Genomic DNA, 12,415 nt, shown 5'->3' on the forward strand with positions numbered 1-12,415 from the left:
CACACACCATTTGCATTGAAATACAGACAGCTCTCATAGTTTATCCGATTCACATTTCAAATTAAAACATCCATCACAATATGGACACACATGATAAGAAGACATTCAATATATAGTATACTGCTCTACAACTGTCACTACTGTCATTCTACTAGACTACACAATTTGAATAGTTGACTGTCTGATTCCAAGATGCAATGTGTTGGGACGGATATTTAAGTCCTAATTTTTTTGTCCCTTACATACAAAATACACTGTGATTTCTGGGGAGTGTGTCAATGTTACAGAAGAAAGGCTAAATGCCACAAACAACCACACAGTTTCCATGCTTAAAAATCAAGGGTATGATGTGACAACCATCCCTTTGAGGGGTGCTTGCACACTGTGTCCCTGATCGTATAAGCATAGACAGTACAGACAGTGGAAGTAAGACATCGGTTGATCAGTCTTTACTTTGTCAGTATAATTACTCCAAGGTCTTACTCATGGAACGGGATTAGTGATAACACATTTCAAACTTTCCTCTCCAATGTATGGTACAAGATACATTCAACTTAACTGCATTGTCTGGGGAGGAGCACATTGCATCTTGGAATCACAGTTCCAATTCTAACATCTACATCAATCTAATACTACAAAGGTCAAAGGTCGATATCCGGTATTCAACTTAAAAGGTCAATATCATCTAGAACAAATTCATATCATGGTACTCAGATTTCAGTGCATCTTGAAATGCTATATACACCTAGAGGATAATAAGGTCATCTGTTGACCTTAAAGTGGGGTTGTTTTAGTATCTAAGTGTGAAAAAGTTTGGACCTAAAATTGTATAAATAGCTGTATTATAAAATAAATTACTCCAACAATACTTTAATTTGTGTGAAAACACTAAGTTGATCTCTCATAAAATATGTGTTTGGAATTTTTTGTTGGTTTACAACTCGAATAAATTGGAATTTTTTCGATGCTTACAGCTGGATAAATCTGGTTAAACAATTCTTGGAACGTAGTCTCATTTCCAGAGACACCATGCTTCGAACTTGTTGATCTCGGCGATTTCCCCTCCTCAAGTTTGGGAGGTTGATATTAGTGATGTGATCTTTGAATTTTGTGATGGGTGATGCAGTCGGACTTGATTTCGGTGACAAATTCATACTTTCAGCCTCGTCGGAGTTTTGTGAAGTGGGCGAGGTTTTGGAGTCATTTTTAATGACTGCGGCTATTCTTCTGGCATACTCAGCCAGGGAGTTCTCACTTTGAGATTTGATCGGACTGCACGGCTTGACTAAGTTTGCAGTGTTTACTGATTCTGTAGACTGTGTGCTATCATCGTCCTGTGGACTGGAAACTAACGTTGTAATATCTGGTACTGTTTCATTAACTTTAGAACTACTTTCATCACTTGTTGTGCTACTACTAGTATCTACATCATGTTTACTGCCATTACTAATCTGTTTGTCGTCCTCCCCCGAGTTCGCAGTATCGTTTGACAAACCACTTTCACACTGTATTTGTTCCTCAATTTCATCTCGTTGACTGCTTCTACTGATATTTCTACTGCTTCCCGATGCAAAATCAGTTTCTAAACTTGACGCACTCTCTATTTCGTTGGCCCCATCTTCCTCGTCACTCTCTACAGTAAACTTGACATTCGGTTCCTGTTTCACATCTTCAGCCTCTTCATCTATCTGATGTTGCGGTATCTTCATACTTTCAGCTAAATCTCGGCTTTCTGAGCTCTGACTGATTTGCCTCTCTAGTCTCTGCATGGCTTTATCTCGTAGAGTTCTTTTCATGCTATCGAGACCACATGGCACAAAGTCGTCTGTGAGATCGGGAATGTCATCTATACTGTGGTAGGAGATAGTCAAACTGTTTCTACGTGGACTGGTGGCTACAATACCGCAACTTGGCAACAAAAAGTCACTGTCTTCAGTATCAACTTCTTTTTCTACAAAATCCCTTAAATCGTCATCATTTGAATGTTCACTCAAAGATTCCGAGTCTCTGATATCATTGATTACACCACATCTATTAATCACATGATACTCCTCTGTATCTGACGACCCAGTACTGTCTTCAATCTTGTACTCGTTCAATTCAACACTCTCCTTGCTATCCGTACTATCCTGCGAGACAATTCCTTTCTGGTATCTTGCTCCCGGTGATTCGGTACTATTCCCGGATGATCTCTTCATCTTGATTTTCCGTATGGGATTAAAGCTGGAAATCTTGCTCCGTACGTTCCTGACGTAGGCCTTGGCCTGGTCGCCTGCTCTAGACATTCTGGGTACAACAGCACTGGTACCCGTCCTCTGTGGTGGTGGTGGACGAGGGGGTCGTTTATTGGGAACAATCTCTCTTGTTAGGTTCTCGCGTAACCAGACACTTAGTCTTGTCTGTGATGATATGCTAATTATTTCTTCTGGCGGTTTGCTTCTCGCTCTGAAAGAAATAGGATAAATAGATAATTACAAGATAGAAATGACACTTTAAACAATTTTATTCTAATTATGGCAATACAAGACTTAGTACATTGCTGTTAAAATACAAACCATCACAATATCTATCCTTCAGCTCCCAGTTAGTCATATACACTACACATATCAATCGACCATTCAGTTGCATTTGTCATTATTCACTTTCTTTCTTTCTTTCTTTACCTATGTATTCATTTATTATCTTGCTTGTATATGTAGCTTTCTTTTCTGCCAGGTTGTCTGTCTGTCTGTCCATCCATCCATCTGTCTGTCCATCCATCCATCTGTCTGTCTGTCTGTCTGTCTGTCTGTCTGTCTGTCTGTCTATATCTCTCTCCTCTCCCTCCCTCCCTCTCATGACAATAAACAATTTAAACTGACATGCAGTCGAAGATTTCCTGCATCCCCATTTCTCAGCTAAACCTGTATCACTACTCATTAAAATCCTTACCTTTCAAGTTTTCCATCTAATACTTTCAATCCCAGTGAGTTAGCTGCCCTAGCTGTGGCAAGTGCCTGTGTTATGTTATGAAAAATATCTGTAAAGGAAAGACACACAATTTCTTGAAAACAACAAAACTACTTAAGAACTTAAAATCAAACAACAGTTAGTTGGCGACTATGAACACAGCCAAACATACCTTGTTCAGTGACAATTCTTGAACAAGTTAATAAAGTAAAAACTACTAGATAAGTATGTTCATCTGAGCCCCCTCTCCACCTTCCCACTTTTTTTTCAATGTTGTAAGCAACATGAGACAAACACATTCGTTATTTTTTTCTCAGTTTTAACATGATACTAAACTCGACAAGGTTTCCATATATTCATTTGTTTTCATAATATGTATAAAAATATTTCTGTACTTCAGGCAATCCTAGCATACAGTACCTTTAGCTTCTTGTTCTGTCTTGGATGGCAGTGCTCTCAATGTGTGGAAGTAGCCCGTTTCAGCTCCATAATGGTAATGAATCCTTAAACATACATACTTGGATTTGAACAAGGACGGTTCAGGACCTGGATATAACAGCAAAATATAACTATGAAAGTCTACGCCTACAAACACACATCAGAATTGGTGTACTGTGTGTGTGTGTGTGATCATTGCTGTGTCAATTCATTCTTGGTGCGTTATATGACAGAGATACCACATTCTAAGAATTAAAAGTTACTGAATATTTCACGTCTCAAAATGTGTATATCTTTCATACCTACATTCTGAATACCATTTACAAATCACAATACCATTAATCATATTTCTAGGAGTACATATTTATTCATTTTTTCTCTCTCTCATCTTTTTTTTTGGTTGTGTCACGGAATATTAGACTGTTCAAAATTGCTTGTGCAGAGCGCTCTGTGATTTTGAATTAATAATGAAGGCAATTACACGTTTGCTATCAGATCGCCTTCATTACTGACTCAAAATCATGCCAAGGGCACACTCTTTGTACCATACACAAATTACTGTCACCAGTCTATGCACAACTGTCTACTATTTGGAGAGTTCTACCAATATCAGCTAGGAAGTTCAACTCATTAAATAAAGAATTCATGAGACTTTTACAACTATATTGTATTATAATTGGATAATGTTAGCAAAGAAATCTTTGCGGCTTGAATGATTTTTAGAAAACATAAAATGTGTGCATTTTTTTTGCAGTGGCGTAAAGCTTTTATCAGAGTACAAGTAAACAGATTTGACATGGCGTAAAGCAATGAAGCATTCTATTTCAAGAAAAAAAAAACACAGATTTGCTTAAAAATGATATACAGTTAGTTTTTTCTTGTTTCATATTCTCCTTACAATTTAAACTGATGAATTTGTGTTCCAAAATTTGTACTAGTTCAAGTTCAAAGTTCAAATTCAAAGTTTACATTCAATGTGATAAAAACATTAACTATACTATTGCTTGGTGCTTTTTTCACACTTTTAAAAAAAGTCTGTTTTAGAGAAATTGAAAACTTTCAGTAACCTTTGAGAAACATTTAAAATAGTAATAAATGATTGAAATAAAGACTTGGCATTATGGGAAAGTAAGTAGATGAAGCCATAATAGAATGAAACACACGTATGAATGTGGTATCTGGTGCATCTCTGTGCAAACAACCAATCAAAATCAAGCATATATAAATTTGCATATTGAGTGATTGATACCAGGTGATATCAACTTACCATCCATTTTTTGTAATATTACCATTAAACAAACTTACAATACAGTTATGGAATGTGATATAATATTTAGGAACACTTTTATTTCAGTGCATAACAAATACTAATAGTTTTAAGTTTATTTTATTTAGGAATAATTCACAATAGTTTGTCAGAGTTTAAAACAGATCAAGAACGCACGCACACACGCATGCACCTACACACACACATACACACGCACACACAAACAAGCACACACACACAAACACACGCACACACACACACGCACAGACATACACACACAAACACACACACACACGCACACACACACACACACACACACACACACACACACACACACACACACACACACACACACACACTGGAGAACAGGTGTCCATTCTTTTATAATCTGAAACATAAACAAGCTATCATTTAGAACAGTATAGCTGACACTGGAATAGAAAACCTTTCTGTGATTCATCTGAAGAGGGAAGAAATTAACATATTTCATAACATGTCTTCAAATTCTAACTGTCAATAGTCAATACAACATCTGAACAATAACTAACATCTTGGTCAGGACTGGTGGGAGGAAAAAAGGCGCTGTCCGCAGGTACATGGAACTACAATAGATATACTGTTATGACAAACTATCTGTACTGTACTGTACTGTACTGCAAAGTATACCACTGCACTGCACTGCACTGCAAGACAACCTGTCCAAATCAGAAAACAACCTACCACCATGAAAGTTTCATTGTAAAAAAACACACACTCAACCAAATAGACATTGACAGACAAACAAACAAACAAACAAACAGATAAATGGAGACCGGTAGAAAAGCAGCAAGCAAGCAAAGGCAAATTTTTAGGATTGATGATATGGGATAGTTAGATGGAGAAAATAAGGACTGGCACTACGTTTACGTTGTACTTACATATGAGCAATTGCTCAAAATGTAGCTCTGTTTCCCCTGTAATGTTAAAAGTGTGGGCAAAAGACAAAAAAAGAGACCTTTTTTTATCATGCATGCAGTTCGTTATTATTATATCATGCAATTTATGTATGAGATGGGTGCAAAAAAAAATATTACAGAAGAAGAGATTTATTTTGTGAGAATGATCTGTGTGTTGAATATGAATTGAGTGCATGCTAAACATGCTATAATCGTTGCAAATTACTGCTATTTATAATGATCCCTGCAGCACAGCAGTGGTTATGTCAAGTTACGTGTGATATAGGTGAGTGCATGTGTCTGATTATTGTGTGTAGTAGTGCAGTTCTGTGTGATATACTTGTGAGTGTGTGTGGTCTGATTACAGTGATAAAATGGCTGCACATAGCGGCAACAAACTCATTGTAGAATACAAACACTGAGTATATCTCCAAATAAGTGGTGTTTTGGCATGTGCCAAGGTTCCTCCGTTCTAACTCATCTATTGCACAATATGAGGCCATTTAGTAACCATTTATGATAAATATGATTGCACATAGTTGCAACAAACATACCGTAGACTACAAACATGTAAAATACTGATGTTTTGTCTGAATTTATGGTACCAAGGTTAGCCCCTTCATCTATTGCACAATAGGAGGGCATTTAGTAATAATTAATGTTAAGCATATTCATGAGTAATGTTGGAGTATGCAAATTATGATAATGATGTATTCAATGCAGAATATTGAATGTACAGAGATTGCACAGTATATATTTTATCATGATGTACAATTTGTGTACATAATTTTGTATCTCGGTTTTATACAACAATGAAATTCAAATTTGAAACTGCCTGATAAAACGTTTAATACCTGCTAAATACATTTCATTGACACAAACCAACAAACTGAAGTATAGTCCAAAAAATAAATTTCCACAAAAGAGAGTCTAAAATCTGTCAAGCTCTATGTTAATGCATAAATTAATCTTTTAACACTTTCAGACAGCCTCTGTCATGTGGAAAAATATTTGTACTTGTTAAAAATCACTTTCACTTATTTCTTTCTTTCTAAACTTACATTTCATAATACTTAGAAAAACTTTACAAACATTTTTTTAAAAAGAATATCATATTTACTTTAAAATTTACAGACTAAGAAAAAAGCACGAAACAGACAGAAAGACAAAAACCAACAGAATCACCAAATACTACAAAAACCAACGGAATCATCGAATACTACAAGTATATACATAAAATTTATGTACTCTGGGTCATTTTCGTGTAGGGTCTATGATTTGAATAAATCTTCTAAGGGCCACTTTTCTATGCATTCCAAACTTATCACTGTTCTGAAAATTTGTCTTTGAAATTCAATGTTTTTAGTTTTGTTTACAATAGTATTTTGATCTCATGCAAGTTAGTACATGTGGTATATTAGTTGAAAACAAACCAAATACAACCCATAACGCCAAAATAAAGTGTTTTCTGTACATACCACGATCATTTATAGCATCCATATCAAGTGTTAAAGTATACTGTTTCATTTGCTAATTGACCACATTAGAAAGGCCACATGCTAGCCTTGTAAATGAACCAATTGAAACAGTATACTTTTATACTTGATATGAATACTATGAAGGAGGGTAGCACATAGAGAAAGTGTTTTACTTCAGTGTTACTGGTTGTAACACCTTGCTAGTAAAAGTGGTGGTACAGATAGCAAAGTATACAGAAAATCAGTCAATAAGAATCAGATATGTTCACCCATACTAACATACATATGTACAGGTACATTCATGTACATCAAGCACAAACCATGACAAGTTAAATAAAAACACAGTGGGGGAAGAAATATCCTGTAAAGACAGCTGATACTGAAATAGTAATATAGTAAGCAGAGATACATCATAACATTCACAGATAGTGAATTCCCAACAACCAACCAGAACATTGAAAAAGTCGAAAATAAAAAATAGCTTGACAGATCCGTCGTTGTTTCCGCTTTATGTAACATGCTCCATTTGTAATATGGGATAGGGAGTGGTTACATATGTGGACCAACGACTGGATCTTTCAGATTAAACAAGAAACTGATATATAATGAAACTGTTGATGATAGAATAGATACTCAATGCACATGATGCGTTACACTCGTACCCACTGAATACATAATTTTTGTGCAAATCCAATGCTCACAAGGCTAGTACCCACATGCATCTCAAAAAGTTTCCACTGCAGATGTGAAAATTTGAACAAACAAATGCCTCTTGTGTTTATATATTAAAGATAACATAGACAATTAATTTGATTACATTTGATATCTTTTCTGTTGTATTTATATTTCACTCATGTAGACACACTGTTGATGAACTTGACACTTTTCATATAGACACATTCTTGTATGCCTATATGTAATTATTACATTACGTTGTATTGGATTTTGGCACTATACAAATTCTTTTGATTGATTGCTAGTATCTGTAGACAGCATCACATGTTATCTAGCTAGCTAACATAGTTGTTACCTTTTTCACTTAAAAAGTGATAAATAAAATACAAAAGGTCTAAATATTTCACTCCAACTTGAAGGGGAACATTTGTAGAAATGACGCCTCATGAAATCAGGTACAATTTGACCTCAGAAAAAACTTTAAAAATTTACAACAACAAAAAATGGTTAAGTTTCCGACTGCAAATTTGCAATGTAGTGGTGTGAGTTTTGATGACATGTTTGTTAATGATTTGGGGCAAGTAATGTTACAAAATCCACTTTCTTGCCTTATCTATTTCTATCATATCCAAGTCTTTGGGGAAGGTTAAGGGTACCACACACTAATTTCTTGTCTTACCTATTTCTATCATCTCCAAGTCTTCCATGGGTATCCTTTGATAATGAGTCACTTTCTCTGCATCGTCACTATAGCTGTTGAATCAGAAGTAGAACAGTCATCATTTAGATGCCATCTCCAAATTTAGGATTTCACATAAATAAATTAAACGTAAGTCAAGCAGAAAGCTAAGATTAAAAACAACGACATTCAAAATTCAAAAATGATGATGACAATGGCATGATTTTTCAAATAATGTAACATATGTTACTATCATGTGAACAGTTTCATTGATATCACTGATCAGTATTGGTATGTCATCTCTATCGAGGTACTGTTTATTAAAGGGACATAAGCTAAGGTTATGTTTTGGGGTTTATTTTTGCTGAATGTATTTGTAGTTACTGTAGTTGTCTACTTATTGAAGATACTTTAAGGGGAACACCACTGAAAATAAAGGTATTTTCATAAACTTTGGGTTCTGGAGAGTCATTTCCCAATTTCATATCACATAAATTGTACTTAGTTGCCAAGAAACACCACACTGAAACTCTTTTTCATCTCTGTTGTTCTTCAGTAGTACAGTACTGCATCATGGGTCTTAGCAGACATATGTATCTGATGAACAATAAATATTCATGACTTTATCTGAAGGTAATAAGCACTTAGGAGTCATGAATATTCAGTGTTCATAACTTTTTCTGAAGGTAATAAGCACTTGGGAGTCATGAATATTCAGTGTTCATGACTTTATCTGAAGGTAATAAGCACTTAGGAGTCATGAATATTCAGTGTTCATCTAATACAAACTTTATAATCTATTACAAGGCATAAAGTTTAAGTCATGACAGTATTTCTTCTAATGTTGTAAATTCCCAAGTGAACGATATGGTCACATTTTTTGGAATGTGAGGCTAGCCAAACACAATTTGTTTCAGCCAGTGTAGATGTACACATACATGTTGATATTTGTCCCTCATGGATAATGTTGACTTTAATGCCCAAGGCAAGCCAGTATTTTATCAGTACACACACAAAGTACTAATACATATAAATGTACATCTACGTACAACAAGGGGGAGACACAAAATCAGATATAATGATAACATGCACACTGACAACAAATGACTTTGATAACAAGTATACATCACCAGACTACACATTATAGCTTTGGTAATATTACAGCTACTGTCATGTGGTCATAGCGTCATGTGCTGATACATGAAGTACTGTCATGCTAACTGCCATGACAACATACCACATAAATACATTGGCATATTATCTCATACATGTAATAGATTGGAGTGCAAAAATAATGAGTAGAATAGTTCTGATAAATAAATTCAATCCTGATGTTTGGAATCAATATTCTTCCTCATAGGATATCAATGCAAGATATATAACAGGCCATCACCTGACTGTATATCTAAATGTTGTGGAATAGAATGACCGCATATTCAAATGAACGGTAAAATATGCAAAGAAAGATCTAAAAGTCACGCGCACCAAAAAGAACCCTATAGAATATGCCTGAAGATAGATTGGGGTAGGGGAGTGATTTCCCCATGACACTGTGTTTTTGGTATATTTTGCAACCTCTGAGCTTCTTAATTGAATTGGCGAGACAGACCATTTACTGGAAGAAACTCAAATTTAAATTTTCACATCAGATCTTAGACTGTCTCTTGTGAGTGTGTCTCTTGATAATAACAAGACTGTATATTTAGGAATGAAAGTGACATGGAACAATTATGAATACATAAATATTATATCATACAATTATATATTAAATATACATTTGGGATATTCATGTACACCACCATACATACATACATACACCACATAATAAACACCTACAGTACACAATATTTCCACCAACTTCAACACTACCATGGTACAATTTTAACAGACATCAATTAATCTGTATTGATGTACATGATTGTATAAGTGTATAGATACAGTCATCATGTGTGATGCCTCTCATCTGTCATGTCAAATGACTACACTTTTCATAATTTTGTGTTATCTAACAAGTAGTTCATTCCAAACATATTTTTACTCTGCTCATAATGAACACTCGACTAACACTTCCTTGATTAGACTTTGCTTAGTAAAAAGTTAGATAAAAAAATACAAAAAGTTGCAGCTCCTTTTGGTTAAGATGGACTTACTGTTTTCTAAAAGTTGGACTATGTCATTGAAACCACATATAGACACATTTAGACATGCTTATAGTAGCCTGTTCACTGCAATGTTTTAGATACACTGTTAACTGGTCATACTTCACAACCCTCCTGTTGATACAAGGGTTAGGAGGTACAACTAGCTAATGATGTATCTAAACAGGGCAGTGAACAGAATACGAATACTCAGACGGTGTGAAAGTCTACTTTACAACAGCCTAAAGACTTGGCTACCTGACTAGACATAGTTTGACAGTGGAGACTACAGGTAGGCTACCTGACGACATACTGGTTTGTCAGCATACATTTCTGGTAAATGACATTTTCTAGCGAGTCTCTCGACTAACTTTACAAGTTTATCATGAACAAAACTTACACCATTTAAATGTATGTCAATTTCAACTTTCAATATTCATAAATCTGTTATTTATGACTGTATCAAATTTTGCTGTTTATATGAGAGATGAGAGTGAACATGTATTTACAAACACGATATCGATGAAAGTTTGATGAAACAGATAAGAAACACCACACATAATGTACCTATCCAGGTCTTTTATATAGATAATGCAACACAACAGAATTACAATCACAGATTTATACAGAGGAAAAAGACAGGAAGAGATTGAAAGCATGCAAGAATCTGACAATATTGAGTAACAAGGGTGGAAAGATTAGTTACTCACATAATTGACATGTGGCTACAAAGGGAACAAGGTGACAGAGCAAGACAGTTAGAGGGCGCTATATACTGCATCAATCGATTGAATGTAAAGTAGTGTTACTATAGTAATGGGAACAAGGTGACAGAGCGAGACAGTTAGAGGGCGCTATATACTGCATCAATCGATTGAATGTAAAGTAGTGTTACTATAGTAATGGGAACAAGGTGACAGAGTAAGACAGTTAGAGGGCGCTATATACTGCATCAACGGATCGAATGTAAGTAGTGTTACTATAGTAATGGGAACAAGGTGAAAGAGCGAGACAGTTAGAGGGCGCTATATACCGCATCAATCGATCGAATGTAAGTAGTGTTACTATAGTAATGGGAACAAGGTGAAAGAGCGAGACAGTTAGAGGGCGCTATATACTGATCAATTGACTGTAAATGGTGACAGAGCAAGACAGTTAAAGGGTGCTATCTACTGCATCAATCAATAGAATGCAAGTTGTGTTACTATAGTAATGGGAAGAACGTAACAGTACAAGGCAGTTAGAGGGCACTATATACTGAATCGATCAATTGAATCATAGACATCTAGGGTCTGAATCAGTGGTGTTACTATAGTAACGGGAAAAGAGAGAAAGAGGGCAATATTAATGGGACTTCATTTACTACACTGATCGGGCAAAGATTTCATAAATTTGTGTTTCTTACAGTGATTAAGTGGTTTTTGAAGTTTTGGGACACTGTCATAATCAGTTTCAGAGAAAAATGAAATAGAAGAATATAGACAAAAGTTAGATTTGATGATTAGAAATGTACTACAAAGTTTAATACATGTGGTGTACTTACTTTGCTATGTAGTACGCCCTCTGTGTCAATAACAGAATTACATCTAGATCTTGTTGGGTGATGTCAGTTGTATCTCTAAACATACAGACAGGAGAATACATCATTGTTAGATTCAGTATTTTCTCAAATCTAAATAATTTGCAAAATGACATTGTAAACTTAGTGAATGATAGCCCACATATGCTATGTGTTTCCAGGCCTTGGTGACTCCACAACAGTCTGTAGACTGACTGAGAAAGCCTTGTCAATTCCATAGCAATGTGATATGCAGTGTGCAACATAGCCCTGTCATGTAGTCCAAAACATGAATGAA

At 35.3% G+C, this 12,415-nt stretch overlaps 1 protein-coding gene across 1 annotated transcript in view; it reads right to left on the reverse strand.

Annotated features, from left to right (window-relative positions):
• Positions 1–968: 968 nt before the first annotated feature.
• LOC144446373 (phosphatidylinositide phosphatase SAC2-like) overlaps positions 969–12,415 on the reverse strand; it is a 46,559-nt gene continuing 35,112 nt past the window's right edge. The window contains exons 13-19 of the mRNA XM_078136119.1: positions 12,103–12,177; positions 11,270–11,284; positions 8,422–8,495; positions 5,572–5,607; positions 3,370–3,495; positions 2,932–3,019; positions 969–2,445 (exon numbers count right to left, since the gene is read on the reverse strand). Coding sequence (XP_077992245.1) covers positions 969–2,445; positions 2,932–3,019; positions 3,370–3,495; positions 5,572–5,607; positions 8,422–8,495; positions 11,270–11,284; positions 12,103–12,177 — 1,891 coding nt within the window. The remainder of the gene's footprint in view (positions 2,446–2,931; positions 3,020–3,369; positions 3,496–5,571; positions 5,608–8,421; positions 8,496–11,269; positions 11,285–12,102; positions 12,178–12,415) is intronic.

Source organism: Glandiceps talaboti, chromosome 15 (genome assembly GCF_964340395.1).
Source record: "Glandiceps talaboti chromosome 15, keGlaTala1.1, whole genome shotgun sequence".
Taxonomy (NCBI): domain Eukaryota; kingdom Metazoa; phylum Hemichordata; class Enteropneusta; family Spengelidae; genus Glandiceps; species Glandiceps talaboti.